This window comes from Colobus angolensis, unplaced genomic scaffold (assembly GCF_000951035.1).
Source record: "Colobus angolensis palliatus isolate OR3802 unplaced genomic scaffold, Cang.pa_1.0 Scaffold253, whole genome shotgun sequence".
Lineage (NCBI taxonomy): Eukaryota > Metazoa > Chordata > Mammalia > Primates > Cercopithecidae > Colobus > Colobus angolensis.
The window spans coordinates 899,227-917,553 of record NW_012115744.1 but is presented as its reverse complement, the minus strand read 5'-3'; the positions used below and the strand labels follow the sequence as shown (position 1 = coordinate 917,553).

At 43.8% G+C, this 18,327-nt stretch overlaps 1 protein-coding gene and 1 long non-coding RNA gene across 3 annotated transcripts in view; one reads left to right on the top strand and one right to left on the bottom strand.

Annotated features, from left to right (window-relative positions):
• LOC105515066 (histone H2A.V) overlaps window positions 1–6,782 on the top strand; it is an 18,586-nt gene extending 11,804 nt beyond the window's left edge. Inside the window, exons 3-4 of one of the 2 annotated variants that reach the window (XM_011946782.1) lie at window positions 949–1,078; window positions 6,391–6,782. In XM_011946782.1, coding sequence (XP_011802172.1) covers window positions 949–1,078; window positions 6,391–6,410 — 150 coding nt within the window. In that variant the 3' untranslated portion in view covers window positions 6,411–6,782. Of the gene's footprint in view, window positions 1–948; window positions 1,079–2,011; window positions 2,347–6,390 lie in introns of those variants that run through there. The other variant, XM_011946781.1, reaches the window with a different exon arrangement.
• On the bottom strand, window positions 4,356–7,861 carry LOC105515067. Its single transcript, XR_001002257.1, has 2 exons — window positions 7,148–7,861; window positions 4,356–7,111 (listed from the first exon to the last, which is right to left on the bottom strand). It is a non-coding gene; the product is annotated as an uncharacterized LOC105515067 (long non-coding RNA).
• Between the last annotated feature and the right edge of the window lie 10,466 nt (window positions 7,862–18,327).

Below are 18,327 nucleotides of genomic sequence, written 5' to 3'. Positions count from 1 at the left end.
ATCTCCTGACCTCATGATCTGCCCATCTCGGCCTCCCAAAGTGCTGAGATTACAGGCGTGAGCCACTGCACCCAGCCAAAACCCCATCTCTACTAAAAATACACAATTACCCGGGCATGGTGGCAGGCGCCTGTAGTCCCACCTGCTTCGGAGGCTGAGGCAGGAGAATCATTTGAACCCAGGAGGCAGTGGTTGCAGTGAGCTGAGATCACGTCATTGCACTCCAGCCTGGGCAACACAGCAAGACTTCATCTCAAAAAAAAGAAATTATTTTAAATTATATTTTAGGCTGAGTGCGATGGCCCACACCTGTATTCCCAGCACTTTGAGAGGCTGAAGTAGGAGGATCACTTGAGGCCAAGGGTTTGACACCAGCCCTGGCAACATAGTGAGGTCCCATCTCTTTTATTTTTTAAAAATTTAAAAAATACATTTGAAAACTTCTAAAAGCATTAGGAAATGCGTTTCAGCTATTAAGGGTTGTACAAAAATGGACTACAAGTATGTATTAAAATATGTGACTATGGCTGGGTGTGGCAGCTTACAGTTGTAATCCCAGCACTTTGGGAGGCTGAGGCGGGTGGATCACGGGGAGGTCAGGAGATCAAGACCATCCTGGCTAACATGGTGAAACCTGCCTCTACTAAAAATACAAAAAATTAGCTGGGCATGGTGGCGGGCACCTGTGGTCCCAGCTACTCAGGAGGCTAAGGCAGGAGAATGGCGCGAACCCGGGAGGCAGAGCTTGCAGTGAGCCAAGATTGCGCCCCTGGCCCTCCAGCCTGGGTAATAGAGTGAGATTACAGTCTCAAAAAAAAAAAAAAGAAAAGAAAAATGTGTTACCAGTTTATGTATTGTTTGTGCGTTTTGTATGTACAAATGCTAAGAGATCCTTCATTTGGAATCCAACGTCCTTCATTTGATATGCTAATCATGGATGCTTTGTAGGTGCTGGAGCTGGCAGGTAATGCTTCTAAGGATCTCAAAGTAAAGCGTATCACTCCGCGTCACTTGCAGCTTGCAATCCGTGGTGATGAAGAGTTGGATTCTCTTATCAAGGCTACCATAGCTGGGGGTGGTATGTATTACTACTTAAGCCTTGATTCTTACTGGTCTTTCTGACTAATACATCGTTCAGATCAATGATACAGTATATTTGATTGGTTAACTAGAAAGCATATAAACTTTAATTTCATAAATATTAAATCTATAACAATTCTAAGCTTTTCATAATGATCTGAATAAATATTTCTCCTTATACCCATATATAATGCTATTTTTATTTTAGCCAGTTCTTTATCTAAATTTCATATGATACTTAAAGCCTGATGTTTAACATATTTCCCATACCTTTTTAACTGTGTTTGAAAAATGAGTTGGAGAAGTCGCATAACATACACTGGGAAGGGTTGAAATAAATACACTTGAAAAGTGGGTCAGGATCAGTGAAAGTGAGAGGTAAGTTGGTGGTTCTTAATCTTATTTGGATAACCCTCAGAGAACATCATGAAAGCGATGGTTACAGCTGGGCGCGGTGGCTCACACCTGTATCTCAGCACTTTGGGAGGCTGATAGGCAGGCGGATCACCCAAGGTCAGGAGTTCAAGACCAGCCCGGCCAATGTGGTGAAACCCTGTCTCTACTAAAAATACAAAAATTAGCTGGGCATGGTGGTGCATGCCTGTAATCCCAGCTACTCAGGAGGCGGAGGCACAAGAATCACTTGAACCCAGGTCGCAGTGAGCTGAGATTACACCACTGCACCCCAACGTTGGCGACAAAGCGAGACTATCTCAAAAAAAAAAACGTGGTTACTCTTCTCGAAAAATGCACGGAAAGTCACATACAGTTTTAAAGGGTTCACGGACCCGTGGGAGGTAGCCATTGGTTTAGATAGTTTAACAGTATCAGAATATGAAAAGGGACTTAATTTCATTTTTTGTGTAATTAACTTCTTACTTGAGGCAAAAACTTTTAAAGTTTTTAATAACTTTTTTAAATTTCATTCTAGGTGTGATCCCTCACATCCACAAATCTCTGATTGGAAAGAAGGGACAGCAGAAAACTGCTTAGAGGGATGCTTTAACCAACCCTCTTCCTCCCTGTCATTGTACTGTAACTGGGACAGAAGAAATAATGGGGATATGTGGAATTTTTAACAACAGTTAAATGGAAAAGCATAGACAATTACTGTAGACATGATAAAAGAAACATTTGTACGTTCTTAGACTCGAAGTTTGATAAAAGTACCTTTTCATGTGGTGACAGTTGTGTGTTGATTGGCTAGGTTTCTCCCGTGTGTTTTATACAAAAATGGAATTGATAAACCATTTTTTACAAAATTAATTTGTCTCAAAACTGTTCTGTTCATGATGTATTAGAAATATTTTGCTCAGACTTTAAATATTTTAAATCTCAGATTGGTTATTCAGAGTAACCTTGGAACAGAAATTGGGAATATAGCTTTACAATGATTGATACCATGGTATATTGACTCTTACATGCTATTGATCTGTAGCACCATTTTTTACAAACCACTAGGAAAAAAACCTGCCAATTAAATCATGATACACCATCAATTATGAGACATCCCAATTCGAGAGATGTTAGATTATGGAAAAGTGTGCATTTATGACTGAAATGGTAGTGGAATTATTTGAATTCTATACTGAGCACTTACCATGTGCCAGGCCCTTTGCTGAGTGCTCTACTGACTAAGAAATTTTATTGCCCCCACATTATAGATGTGGAGTCTAAGGGTCACAGAAATTGTGTGCTATGCCAAAAAACATTCAACTAGTAGATAGAAAATGACAGAGCTATGATTCAAACCTAGATCTGGCTGACTTCAGAGCCTGATGTTCAGTTTATCAAAGGTTTTTCCTTTTGGTTTAAAATCCCAATTTTTGGCCAGGCATGGTGGCTCACGCCTGTAATCCCAGCACTTCGGGAGGCTGAGGCTGGTGGATCACTTGAGGTCAGGAGTTCGAGACCAGCCTGACCAACATGGTAAAACAGCCAGGTAGAGCGGCTCATGCCTGTAATCTCAGCGCTTTGGGAGGCCGAGGTGAGCGGATCAGAAGATCAGGAGATCGAGACCATCCTGGCTAACACAGTGAAACCCCGTCTCTACTAAAAAAATAAAATAAAATTAGCTGGGTGTGGTGGCTTGTAGTCCCAGCTACTTGGGAGGCTGAGGCAGGAGAATGACGTGAACCAGGGAGGTGGAGCTTGCAGTAACCTGAGACGGCACTACTGCACTCCAGCCTGGTGACTGAGTGATACTAGGTCTCAACAAAAAAGTCTCTACTAAAAATACAGAAATTAGCCAGGCATGGTGGTACATGCCTGTAGTCCCAACTACTTGGGACACTGAGGCACAAAAATCACTTGAACCCAGGATGCAGAGGTTGCAGTGAGCCAAGATCACACCACTGCCTTCCAGCCTGGGTGACAGAGTGAGACTCTGTCTCAAAAAATAAAATAAAATCCCAACTTTTAGTAGTCTCTTAGTGATGCAGTAACAGTAATTTGTACAATCTTTTAAAAATTATTTTTATTTATCAGTTTCCAAGAAACTTTTTTTGTTTTGAGACAGGGTCTTGCTCTATTGCCCAGGTTGGAGTGTAGTAGCGTGATCCTGGCTCACTGCAGCCTCCACCTCTCAAGCCCAAGCAGTACTCTTACCTCAGCCCTGCAAATAGCTGGGACCGTAGGGACATGCCACCATACCTGGCTAATTTTTTTTATTTATGTAGAGACAGAGGTCTCCCTATGTTGCCCAGGTTGGTATTGAACTCCTGGCTCAAGCCATCCTCCCCACTTGGCCTCCGAAGTACTGGGATTACAGGCATAAGCCACCTTGCCCTGCCCTAAATAACTGTTAAACTTGAGTTAATGTACTAGTAGACCCTTAGAAAATTATGTTTTTCTGCTTGCAAGTCTTCATTAAAGAAGGAAATTTTTAAATGTTTTATAGTATAATGCTCTCCAAACTCATTTTTTTAAACATTTTATTATGGAAATTTTCACAAATACACAAAAAGAATAGCAGAATGAAGCCCCGTGTATCCATCCTCTAACTTCAACAGCTGTCCTGTGGTCAGTCTTATTTACCTGCATCCCCACCTGTCCCCTGCCCCAACCCACAGGGATCAGTTTGAGTCCCATTACAGGCATAGTATTTTCGTGTCTGTGTGATCAGAGACATAATTCAAATATAACTCTAAAGATAGGGTACTTCTTAGAACATAACCACAATACCATTGTGTAAGACTGCTAGAACATTTTTTGATGGCAAGTACCAGTCAATATTCAAACTTCCTGATTGTCTCATAAGATATTTTTTAACAGTTGGTTTGTTTGAATCAAGATCCAGACACAGATCTAGATCTTGCATTTTGTTAATCTAATCTATGGATTTAACTTTCCTGTTTTTAATTTTTGAAGAAACTAAGTTGTTCATCCTATGGAATTGTCCCTCAGTGGACTTTACTGAATGTATCCTAATGGGATCATTTACACCTTTTCTGTCCCCTGTATGTTCTGTAAACTGACAGATCTAGAGGGCTTTTGTTGTTCTGTTTTGCTTTTTCACAAAAACAATTCATAGGTGATATATGCTCCCTGTTGTATCACATCATGGCACATAATGGCTCTCATCTTGTAACATTAAGATTGATAGTAGGTTTGGATGCTGCCAGCCCACTCCATTCATTCTAAAAGTTCTCTATCAGCTTTTCCCCTGATGGATTTAGCCATCATTAATGTTATTTGCCCAGATCTGGGATTCTATTAGAGGTTGCCAACTGGTGATATCTTGTCATTCCTTCTGCATCTATTAGCTGGAATCCTATAAAGAACTTTTGCTCATTAATTCACAAGGCAGAATAAAATAGAAATTTCAAATTCTGATTGAATTATCTAGGCACCCATTTTGAAGTTTCTGTATTGAGAGTCAGGCCTACAGTAAAGGTAGCAATAGAAAGCTGATTGTTTAAAAAAAGAAAAACGGGGGGTGCAATATAATCAACAGACCTTCCTTTGGCTGAATCACTTGATTCAGGGCAATTTTTACTGCAGTTTTATAGATAATTGCTTCAAATGTCTAATTCATTTTGGTTGGATAGTTACTTGACTACATAATTTCTTCCCAGGGTTGTACTTGTTTTCTAACAAAAAACTCAGAAATAGAACAACTAGGCCAGGTACTCTGGGTCTAACTCTCACAGTTATCATCAGTCTTGTTTCATTTGTACCCAACCCCATGAGTTATTTTAAAGCATGTTCCAGCTATCATATCACTTCATGTATAATATCTTAATGCATATCTAAAAGATAGCTTTTATTTTTTTTTAATTTTTTTTTTTCAGACAGAATCTTGCTCTGTTGCTCAGGCTGGCGTGCAATGGCACGATCTCAGCTCACTGCAACCTCCACCTCCCAGGTTCAAGTGATTCTTCTGCCTCAGCCTCCTGTGTAGCTGGGATTACAGGCGCCTGCCACCATGCCTGGCTAATGTTTGTTTGTTCTTTTGTTTTTGCTTCTGAGACAGGATCTCACTCTGTTGCCTAGGCTGGAGTCCAATAGCCTAATCTCAGCTCACTGCAACCTCCGCCTCTCCTGCCTCAGCCTCCCAGGCAACTGGGACTACAGACATGTGCCACCATGCCCAACTAATTTTTGTGTGTTTTTTGTTTGTTTGTTTGTTTGTTTAGTAGAGATGGGGTTTCACCATGTTGGCCAGGCTGGTCTCAAACTCCTGACCTCAAGTGATCCACCCACCTCAGCCTCCCAAAGTGCTGGGATTACAGGCATGAGTCACTGTGCCCAGCCTAAAAAGTATTTCTTATCATTAAAAACAACACCCAGTCTAACTAGTGTAACACCTAAGAAATCATCAGATCTGTATTTTAGATAGTACAACACAGTGAAGTGCAATGGCACTTAAGCAGAGAGAAGAAGGACTTCTTTTTCTTTTTTCAAATAGAAGGTGTGAGAACCTGAACTGGGCCTGGTTTGCATTTGGGAAGAGTGCAGTGGGGAAACAACACAAATAAGGTCTCGAGAATGAAGAATGGCGTTTATATGGGAAGTTGTAACAAATGGCCTGGAGAGTATCTGACTCTTTATGAAACATTTAATGAGAAATGTGACTTGCTTTGGTGCCTATGGTTGAATTTATTGCGATGCTTCTGACATTTTATTATGAAAATTTTCAAACATGCAAAAAAGTTACAGTAGTTATCCAGCGAATTTTTATACTCACCACCTATATCTATAATTAACATTTTACTTGTATTTTATCCAGTTATCAGCTCATCTATGAGATGGCCCTTATTTATTTGCCTGCTGTTTTTATTCTCTATTTGTCCTGTTATTTCTTGTTAGAGAAGAGAAGGTGTTCTTAGATCAGAAGATGTCATTGTATTAGGTGACTGCAAGGTTTTGGTGATCTAGTGAAACAAGATTCTACTGGGATGTGTGCTGAGCTGAACCAAGGAACCACCCGAATGTGCTGAACAAGGACGTTTGCTTCTCAGATACGTGAATTCAATTTTAAGCAAGACTCTTGATCTGCTTCAGAGCAGCTTTGATTTAAAGTAATTTCAGAGCACTTTTCCTTGCATATGAGTAATTTTCTGAATGTATAAACTGTTCTGTTTATGTTTGACCTTTCGGATAAACTGTGTTGCTGCAGTGTTGGTCCACACTACCATCCTGAGTGAAGACTTAGTAAGTCTGGGGATCTCCAGGCACTGGAAAGGGTGAGAACCTGGGAGTGAAAGGGTTATAGTTAGTGTCCGTTTTTCAGGTTTTGTTTCATAGGGAGTCCTGAGTGGGGTAACCTGAAATGTGTAACAGTTGAAGACCATCCCATAGACTTTTCCACAATCTTCTACCAGTTAACTTAGCTTTTTTTTTTTTCTTCAATAGAGGCTCGCTCTTGTCACCCAGACTGGAGTGCAATGGCGCGATCTTGGCTCACTGCAAGTTCAGCCTCCCGTGTTCCAGCGATTCTCCTGCCTCAGCCTCCCAAGTAGCTGGGATTACAGGCGCATGCCACCATGCCCAGCTAATTTTTGTATTTTTGGTAGAGATGGGGTTTCACCTAATTTTTGTATTTTTGGTAGGGACGGGGTTTCACCATGTTGGCCTGGCTGGTCTCAAACTCTGACCTCAGGTGATTCGCCCGTCTAAGCATTCCAAAGTGTTGAGATTACTGGCATGAGCCACCAGGCCCAGCCAACTAGCATTTCTTAAGGTGAAAATACATGGTGTTAATTTATATTTTGAGTGAGGCCCAGTCCAGCTGCTATAACTGCTTGGACACTTGGCAGAGGACAGAGTACTGCAAAACTTTTGAAGGGAGAGGGCATTTTGCCTTGAGTGCTGTAGATGTACAAGAGAGGTTCCAGGAGGGGGTGATAAGCAGAATTTTGGTCCCCATCACCTTCCATGCCCAGTGTTATGTCTGTGAATGTGTTACATTATGTGGTAAAAGGGACTTTGCAGATGTAACTAAAATTTCTAAAATAGAGATATTATCCTGGATTAGCTGGGGGAACCCAGTATAATTACATGAATCCCTAAAAATGGAAGAGGATGTAGGAGTCAGATTCAAAGGAAGGCCCAGGGTGCTATTGCTGACTTGAAGATAGAGGGGCCATGTGGAAATCAAGAGAAGGAAGTGAATCCTGCCAGTGAGCTTGGAAGAGCACCTTGAGGCACAGATGAGAATCTTGGCCTTACCTGATGCCTTGATTTTAGCCTGGTGAGACCCAGAGCATATAAATTTGTTGTGCTGTGCCACACTTCTCACCTACAGAAACTTGGTTTAAAGCCACTAAGTTTGTGGTAATTTGTTAAAGCAGCAGTAGAAAATAAACAGAGGAATACATACAGGATTTGTGGGCTTTAGGCCCCTGAGGGTAGAGATTTGTGAGTTACAAGTAGAGAGCAGTGGAGAGTTGGGCTTTGTAATTCTTTCAAGGGTGATTATAGTTCTGGAGTCATATCCACCTGGGTTCAGATCTTTGTTTGCCAGTCCCTGGCTGTGTGACTTCACTGCTTTAAGCCTCTGTCTTCATCCCTAAAGTAGAAATGATAGTACCTACCTCACTCTGATCTCTGAATGAGAACACACGTAAGACTCTTAGCACAGTTCCTGGTACTCAAAGACCTCCAACACCTGAAAGCACCATGACCCCGTTTTTCAGTCAAGATTTCTAAGAGCCGTTATTACCAGAGGTTCAGTGAGAACATGGGCAGGGTAATCTCAAAATGGAGAACATAAAAACTGGGACTCCCAGGCCAGTCACTTAGAAGACTGCTGCAGGAAGTACCAAGGTCTTTAAGAATCAGTAATAATAAGTAATGTGTGAATCCATTAGAATGTTGAGAAGTAGACCTGTGACATTTCAAAAAAATGTATATCTCAGACACAGCCATATGTATCGGTATCCCCAAGTTGGAAGAGCATCACAGGGCACAGTTTCATGAAAGCTTCAAAAAATGTACTAATTGCTGGTAATATGTGAACAGAAAAGAATAGCCATGTTAAAATAGGAGTGCCTGACAATTACCTCTGTTCATCTTGTCTCCTAGCTGTAAGCACCCTAGATTCAAATTATGCACCTAGAAAACTAAATTACTATATATGTTATAGACCTTTGAAATGGATACAGGAAAGTTAGTGAAATCGGAATGAATGTTTCGCCTGCCAAAGATACGTATTTTTGTAAGTGATACAAGGGCCCCATGAGCTCCGTGGCCACATCTGTACAAAACAGGCCCTCCTTTCAGGAACTGGTCTCGGGAGAGCAAAGGGGTCAGCTCCCTAAATGGCAGCTGAGACAGTCCTCCCTGGTGGCATGGCCCTGTTTCCTGTTGATGTGGTGATAGTTGGAGAGTCAATTTTTTTTTTCCAGAATTTTTGAATATCATCTCTGATTAATGGTTACACGAAAGCTTTTAAAATTTTTTAAAATTATTTCTTTCTAATTTTATAAATAAACTGTAGTTGTACAGCCACTGTACAGCTAACATTTCAACACTGGAAATGAGGCTGGTTTATTCCAGTTTGGCTCAGATTCTTCAGGGAAGCCCAGTTAAGACAAATAGCTCTCTATACTCAATCCTTACTTCACTGAGAAGATACAGGCCTGCCCACTCATTCCCACCTACTCTTCATGAGAAGTCCTTTATTCCTGTGTGTTTCCTGTTCTTTGGGACCTTTAGAAGCTACCCTCTACAGATATTGATAGTCTGTAGAGTCAGGAATACCATGTAACATGTTAAAGTAGACTCTAAAGATTAGTTCTTTGGCAGTAGCCCAGTCTGGACTTAGTATGTACTTTTGAAAATAAAACTGCTTATTTTTAAACTCTGTAATTAGGACCTTTTGCTATTTGAGTTATATTCCTTTCTAACTTCAAATGTCTGCATTCATGTATAATAGCCATTTTATGCACAGATGAGGTGGTTCCCACACTTTTTCACAGATGTTTCATTACCTAGATGAGTGTATTACATAATAAATTTGAATAATGGTAGTCTTCCAAATGACAAAAAGCAAGCTAGCTGATTTGTCAATTTTGAGTTTAAATGTTTTGACTGCTTATCAGCAAAAAATTCAAAGAGTAGCATACTACTATTAATGGAAATGCAGAGAATATTTAATTGGCATGATTCTTCCATGGATATGTGTGCTTCATTTGATCTTCTATTGTATGTAGCTCGTGATCACATTTTCTGTTGGTTAATGTTGTTCCTAGCTTATATGATGGAATTAAATATATTCTGTGTAAAAAGAGGTATGGACTAAATATTTCTGGACAATGACTTTCAGCTTTAGAAACTCTGAGAAAGGACCTGGCGTGGTGGCTCACGCCTGTAATCCCAACACTTTGGGAGGCTGAGGCGGGAGGATCACAAGGTCAGGAGATCAAGACCATCCTGACTAACACGGTGAAACCCCGTCTCTACTAAAAATACAAAAAATTAGCCGGGCATAGTGGCAGGTGTCTGTAGTCCCAGCTACTCGGGAAGCTGAGGCAGGAGAATGGTGTGAACCCGGGAGGCGGAGCTTGCAGTGAGCCGAGATTACACCACTACACTCCAGCCTGGGCGGCAGAGTGAGACTCTATCTCAAAAAAAAAAAAAAAAAAACTGAGAAAGGGCGGGGGGTGATGGGGCACACCTGTAGTCCCAGCTACTTGGGAGACTGAGTAGGATTGCTTGAGCTTGGGAGGTCGAGGCTGCAATGAGCTGTGACCATGCAACTGCACTCCAGCCTGAGCAACAGAGTGAAATCCTGTCTTTAAAAAAAAAAAGGAAGAAACTGAAAAAGTGAGTCCTCCCCTCTCTGAAGGTGTTGGAGAGGGTGGACGTAACCAGCCCTGGCCACTCTCAGGCCACACTCTGCTGGAGTGCCTCAGGCTCCTCTCAGTTTTCCATCTCCACAGCAAGAAGTCAATAATACTTCATTTTACAGATGAGGAAATTCAGGCAGAGGAAGATGATTCAACATCCCAGGGTCACATAATCTGAAGTGGGAAAGTGCTGAGAATCTGGTCTGTTTAGCTTCAAAACTTAAGTTTTTTCCTATGGAAGGGGACGGTCACTAAACATTTCTTTGAAAACCTACCAGCCTGTCTTATGTGGATTTATCTCATTTAACCTCCTGAATTAATCTGGGAAATAAATACCAGCCTCATTTTACAAGCAAAGAAATTCAGATTCAGAGATGTTAGAGCCTGGCGCAGTGGCTCACACCTGTAATCCCAGCACTTTCGGAGGCAAGTGGATCACTTGAGGTCAGGAGTTTGAGACCAGCCTGGCCAACAAGGTGAAACCCTGTCAAAATACAAACCCAAAAAATACAAAAATTAGCCAGGCATGGAGGCACGTACCTGCAGTCTCAGCTGCTCGGGAGGCTGAGGTGGGAGAATTGCTTAAACCCGGGAGGTGGAGGTTGTGAAGCCAAGATTGTACTTCTGCACTCCAGCCTGGGTGACGGAGTGAGACTCTTGTCTCAAAAAAAAAAAAAAAAAAAACCAGAGATGTTAGCCCAAGCCCAGGGTCACATGGCTCCAGTTGGTGACACAGGAATCTGAACCCAGGTCAGTGCAAAAAGTCTCAAGTCTGCTCAAGGGGGTCTGCAGCTGACCTGTGGACATGCGATGGCACTTACATTCTTCTGGTTTGCTCGAGGCCATATATAGAAAAGTATCTATAAAGCCCTGACGTTAATGTCTCACATGTAGAGCCAGGTGGCCTTTTGAGCTTAGGTAGCTTTGTGCCTGTTTATCGTCTGGGCTTTCAAAAAGAGTTTGTGGAATAGGTATATATGAGATGTACATGTATTTCCTGGAGGGACAGAAGCCGTGACTCCCTATTTAGTATGGAACCAGGCAAGCCTGGCACTCAGTATTCAGTTTAGCACTTCCTGCACACAAGCAGGCTCATCTAGTCTCCAGCCCAGCCCTACAAGCCCCTCACATGCCCAGAATGCCCGTGGGGAACTAACACTCCGGGAATTAACTGTAGACTCCATAGCCTTCTGCCACAGCTGAGTGTGAGTGTGGATCTCAGCAGCTGAGGAACTCTGCTCCAAGACTTTGCTTGGTGGAGTTCAGCAGCAAAACCCTATGTGACAGCCTGTCCTGTCAAAAACTTGCTCCTGCTCCCACACATGCCCCAACACAAGCTGCTTTTTTTTTTCTCACTTCTCATCAGGGGCATCAATTCCTCAATCCCCGTTCCACTTTGACTGCCTCTGCCCACTTCCTGCTATCTTCTTCCCCATGACTGCCTCTGCCCACTTCCTGCTATCTTCTTCCCCAACTCTGAGTATAGCCACATACTTCTGGAAACTGTCATGAGAATCTGTTTCAGATATTCTTCCTGGAGCACATTCGTACTGTATTCACACATTGCAGAGCACACATTCTGACTTTCAGTTCTGACCGTTTCTTCAGATTTACACACATCCTGTTATTTTCCACTCCCTATGCTCTTGTAGTCACCTCCTAATCACCCAGTTTTGTTTGTTTTTTTAGAGACAAAGTCTCATTGTGTTATCCAGGCTGGTCTCGAACTCCTGGGCTCAAGCAATCCTCCTGCCTCAGCCTCCCAAAGTACTGGGATTACAGGCGTGCACCACCATACCCAGCCCAGTTTTCCAGTTTTAACCCATTCTACATACCACTGGCAGACTGTCCATATACCACATTTTAGACTGTCCCTAAAATGTGGCCCTCTGAGTCTGGCAAACCCTGCTCTAGTCAGTGCCTGTCTCATCCAGAAAGGCAAGGCCTTGTGTCTGCATCTGAGGACACATACTCAAGCTGCTTCCTCTACTGGTCCTCTATCATCAAGTTTGGTTTTCTGCCACCAGTGGGTGTGATTTCCTTTCCAGTTCATCCTCTGGTCCTGATGTATTTAAAGTCTGCCATATGCCACTGCAGGGACTTTGCACACAAACTGCTACTGTCCGGCTGCCACCCTCAAGAGGCTTAAAACCTAAGTGAAGGAAGGAGACATGGGCATATAGACGGATTCCAGACACAAGGCTGCATATTGTTGTATGACAGGGCGCCAGATGTGCGGTACTGGCCCCTTCCCATTGTCCAGAGATTTTTTTTGAGACCGAGTTTTTGCTCTTGTTGCCCAAGCTGGAGAGCAGTGGCGCGACCCAGCTCACTGCAACCTCCGTTTCCCAGGTTTGGGCGATTCTCCTGCCTCAGCCTCTTGAGCAGATGGTATTACAGGCACGTGTCACCATACACAGCTAATTTTGTTTGTATTTTTAGTAGAGACGGAGTTTTGCCATGTTGGCCAGGCTGGTCTCATACTCCTGACCTCAGGTGATCCGCCCGTCTTGGCATCCCAAAGTATTGGGATTACAGGCATGAGCCACTGTGCCTGGCCACAGATTGTTTTTTCAAGTAAAAACTATTAAGATTTTTTTTTAAGCTGGATGTAGTGGCTCCTGCCTGTAGTCCTAGCTACTTAGGAAGCTGAAAGCAGGAGGAATCCTTGAGCCCAGGAGATCAACACCAGCCTGGGCAGCATAGCGAGACCCTCATCTCCCCACCAAAAAGAATTTTTTTAATTTTAAGGTTCTTTTATAAGGTGTTCTAAGGAAAAAAAAAAAATGTTTTTAAGTGTTCCAAAGTACCCACATATAAACACCTCAGAGTTCAAAGGCGGAGATTTCCACTCAGTGGCTAGGAATGTCCTGGGAGTGTGAAAGTGAGAGCCTTGGAGATGGGGACACCAAGCTAAGGGAGGGGAGGGAAGGAGAGAAAAAGGGAGGGAGAGGGAGGAGAGAAGGCAGAAAGAAGAAGGAGGGGAAGGAGGAGACAGAGGGAAAGAAAAAGGAAGTGGAGGGAAGGAGAGATTGAGAGGGAGGCAGCACAGATAGGCAGGCATTCCACAAGAGAATGAGAGCTGTGGTATGTCAAATTGCTGAGGGGCAAAATCCCTCCTGGGATCAGTAGATAGTGGAGACTGACTGAAAGGGAATGCCACCCTATAAGGGGTTAGGTTTTGTAGGGTGATGCTTACTCTCTGCCTCACGCTGTTCACATGTCCACACCACTGGTTGATGAATCTCCTCACACTGCTTTGAGAGTACAAAGACAAGTCCAGTAGCAGGGTGGAGGATGAGTTTGGAGAGGAAGAGAGCTTGGGGTAGACAATCGGAAAATGAAGATCACTGGATCTTAATGAGATGGAGTTGAGTCTGGATTGGCATATCTTATTCTACTCCAAAGACATGTGACAGTCCTGCACCAACACAGCTGAGGAGAAAGAAAAAGAACCTCTTGAAAGCAACAGCATTCGAACCATTTTTCCACACCAGGGAGAGTTACAACCCCAGAGCGGGTCAAGGCTTTGAGAGGACCCTGAGCCCTGAGGCTTTGGCCCAAGAGCAAGTCCTCAGAATTATGGCATAGTCTAAATTGCCACTTGCCAGAGGAGAATGGGAGCCCTTTAAAATTCACAAGCAAGTTGTTCTTGGGATAAATCCCAGTTTGTTCCTGTCTGCCGATACCTTCATCCTTCCTTGGTCAGGAAGAAAAGAAAATAAAACTTCCTGTTTCTCTAGTACAGTCCAGAGATGAGCAATCACATTTACCCACTTTTTTTTTTTTTTTTTTTTTTTTTTAAGAGTCTCACTCTGTCACCCAGGCTGGAGTGCAGTGGTGCAATCTCGGCTCACTGCAATCTCTGCCACTTAGGTTCAAGCGATTCTCCTGCCTCAGCCTCCTGAGTAGCTGGGATTACAGGCACCTGCCACCACGCCCGGCTCATTTTTGTATTTTTAGTAGAGACAGGGTTTCACCATATTGGTCAGCCTGGTCTCGAACTCCTGACCTCGTGATCCACCCGCCTCGGCCTCCCAAAGTGCTGGGATTACAGGTGTGAGCCACCACACCCGGCCTTTTTTTTCTTTTTCTTTTTTTTTTTTTTTTTTTTTTTTGAGACAGAGTCGAGTTCTTCTGCCCAGGCTGGAGTGCAGTGGCGTGATCTAGGCTCACTGCAACATCCACCTCCCAGGTTCAAGTGATTCTCATGTCTCAGCCTCTCGAGTAGCTGGGACTACAAGCACCATGCCTGGCTAATTTGTGTATTTTTAGTAGAGATGGGGGTTTCACCACGTTGGCCAGGCTGGTCTCGAACTCCTGGGCTCAAGTGATCCATCCGCCTCGGCCTCCCAAAGTGCTGGGATTATAAGCGTGAGCCACTGCCCCCAGCCTATCTACTTTTCTACAAGGTCACTGCTGCATCATTATGAGGTCATTGTTCCAGCCTTTCTACATTGTAGCTGGCTACTCCGGAACACCTGGTGGTCAGTCTTCTTACCCATCCATGCTGGATTTGGTGCTACTGTAGGATGGTTTCTTTGTTACTCCATGCATAGAGACACACTGGAAAAAAAAGTTCACAAAATTATTGCCAGAGTAAGAAAGGAAAAAGCTTCAGGGGTGAATGGTACTCAGGAACCACAGCCAGAGGGTGCAGTGGGGACCGAGAAGGACTCAAGGCCCATTGGGGAAAGGCAGCTGGCTGGGCTCGACTCCCTGACTATGGGACTAGAAAAGACTTTGTAATCCCAACACATCGGGAGGCCAAGGTGGAAGGATCACTTGTGTCCAGGAGTTTAAGACCAGTCTAGGCAACATTGTGAGGCCCTGTCTCTACAAAAAAATAAAATATTAGTCAAGCATGGTGGCATGTGCCTGTAGTCCCAGCTACTTAGGAGGCTGAGGTGGGAGGTTCACTTGAGCCTGGGTGGTCGAGGCTTCAGTGAGCTGTGATTGTACCACTGCACTCCAGCCTGGACAACACAGTGAGACTCTGTCTCAAAAAAAATAAAAGACTCTGTGTCCTTGAAATTGACCTAGATAAATGACACAAACACTCTCACAGGAAATTGAGGAAGTTGCCATCTGCCCAGCATCACAGGTGCAAAAATAGAGCCCCCATTCTGAGAACCATATCACTGCCCCACAGACCAGTGAATACAAAAACTGGGCTGCAAGCAGCAGTCCTGCAGAAAGTGAACTAGGCCCCACATAAAGATGTTTATGTGGGGTCAGGCGTGGTGGCTCACGCCTGTAATCCCAGCACTTTAGGAGGCTGAGGCGGGTGGATCACGAGGTCAGGATATCGAGACCATCCCAGCTAACACGGTGAAACCCCGTCTCTACTAAAAATACAAAAAAATTAGCTGGGCGTGGTGGCGGGCACCTGTAGTCCCAGCTACTCAGGAGGCTGAGGCAGGAGAATGGTGTGAACCCAGGAGGCAGAGGTTGCAGTGAGCTGAGATCCGGCCACTGCACTCCAGCCTGGACAACACAGTGAGACTCTGTCTCAAAAAAAATAAAAGACTCTGTGTCCTTGAAATTGACCTAGATAAATGACACAAACACTCTCACAGGAAATTGAGGAAGTTGCCATCTGCCCAGCATCACAGGTGCAAAAATAGAGCCCCCATTCTGAGAACCATATCACTGCCCCACAGACCAGTGAATACAAAAACTGGGCTGCAAGCAGCAGTCCTGCAGAAAGTGAACTAGGCCCCACATAAAGATGTTTATGTGGGGTCAGGCGTGGTGGCTCACGCCTGTAATCCCAACACTTTGGGAGGCCCACGTGGGAGGATCACTTGAACTCGGGAGTTCAACAACAGCATGGGCAACACAGGGAGACCCTGACTCTACAAAAAATAAAATAAAAAATTAGCCAAGCTACTTAAGAGGCTGAGATGGAAAGACTGCTTGAACCAGGGAGGTCAAGGCACAGTGAGTCATGATCACACCACTGCACTCCAGTCTGGGCAAAAGAATGAGACCCTGTCTCAAAACAAACAAAAAAAACAAAAACCATATAAGAAGGCAAACCACCAATAAAAAAAGAGCAGCTAGATTTTAAAAAGAATTAGCAATTGCATAAATGAAAGATACAGGCCAGGCAAGGTGACTCACGCCTGTAATCCCAGAACTTTGGAAGTCTAAGGCAGGAGGATCACTTGAGGTCAGGAGTTCGAGACCAGCTTGGCCCACATACCAAAACCCCATTTCTCCTAAAAATACAAAAATTAGCCAGGCGTGGTGGTGCATGCCTGTAGTTCCAGCTACTTGGGAGGCTGAGGCAGGAGAATCGCTTGAACCCAGGAGGTGGAAGTTGCAGGGAGCCAAGATTGTACCACTGCATTCCAACCTGGGCAACAGAGCAAGACTCCATCTCAAAAAAAAAAAAAAAAAAAAAAATTACAGGTTGAGTATCCCTTCTCTGAAGTTCTTGGTACCATCTTATTGAATTTGTGATTTTTTTCAGATTTTGAAATATTTGCATATACATTATGAGCTATCTTAGGGGATGTGACCCCAGTCTAAACACAAAATTCATTTATGTTTCATATACACGTAATACATGTATTCTGAGGATAATTTTATACAATATTTTTTTAAATGTGCATGAAACAAAATTTTGATTGCATTTTGACTACAACCATCACATGAGGTCAGGTATGGAATTCTCCACTTGTGGCATCTTGTCAGCACTCTAAAAGTTTTAGATTTTAGAGCATTTTGAATTTTGGATTTTTAATTAGGGATACTCAATTTGTACCAAAATTAGGCACTACTAGAGGAAGTAAGTACTGTAATTATACCCTTTTTACAGATAAGGAAACAGACAGCATAAATCACTGCCCCAAGGCTCCCCAGGTGGTAATTATAAAAGTGAACTCAAAGCCAGTCTGACCAGAGCTCATCTCAGAGTGGAGAACAGGCTGGAGGCAGCACTACAACCCAGACGGTGTCGAAATTTCCAGGGAGGCCACTGACTGTGCACCTAAAACTAGGTCCCTGGAGCCCAAGTTGGCCCCAAGGCACTCACCATCTCCCACCTCTGGATGCCTCCTCCCACTGCAGCTTCAGCTAGTGCTGGGGGTTGACTTGTAGTTAGGGTTAGAAATTTTGAAAAAGCTTAAATGTCCACAACTTTTAGGGATATATCTTAGTTACTGTTCGCCTAAAATATTCTCCCAAAATACTGAAATTCAGGAAATTAAGCATTTGGCTGAAAAATAGTCTTTTTTTTGTTCAGGCAGGGTGGGCGGGTTTGTTTGTTTGTTTTTAAGACGGAGTTTTGCTCTTGTCGCCCAGGCTGGAATGCAATGGCGCGGTCTCAGCTCACTGCAATCTCTGTCTCCCAGGATTACAGGCCCAGCGGCTCACGTCTGTAATCCCAGCACTTCGGGAGGTCGAGGCGGACAGATCACCAGAGGTCAGGAACTCGAGACCAGCCTAGCCAACATGGTTAAACCCAATCTCTACTAAAATACAAAAATAAACTGGGCATGGTGGCCAGGATTACGGGAGTACCTGTAATCCCAGGTACTCAGGAGGCTGAGGCAGAAGAATCGCTTGAACACGGGAGGCGGAGGTTGCAGTGAGCCAAGATCACACCGCTGCACTCCAGCCTGGGCGACAGAGACTCCATCTCAAAACAAACGAACGAATGAACAAACAAACTTGTGCTTACTTCCACACCCTTGTGTGTTCACCCAGAATCCATTCTACAGCCGGGCACGGTGGCTCATGCCTGTAATCCCAGCATTTTGGGAGGCCGAGGTGGGCAGCTCACAAGGTCAGAAGATCGAGACCATCCTGGCTAACACAGTAAAACACTGTCTCTACTAAAAAGATACAAAAAATCAGCCGGGCATGGTGGGGGGTGCCTGTAGTCCCAGCTACTGGGGAAGCTGAGGCAGGAGAATGGCGTGAACCCAGGAGGCAGAGCTTGCAG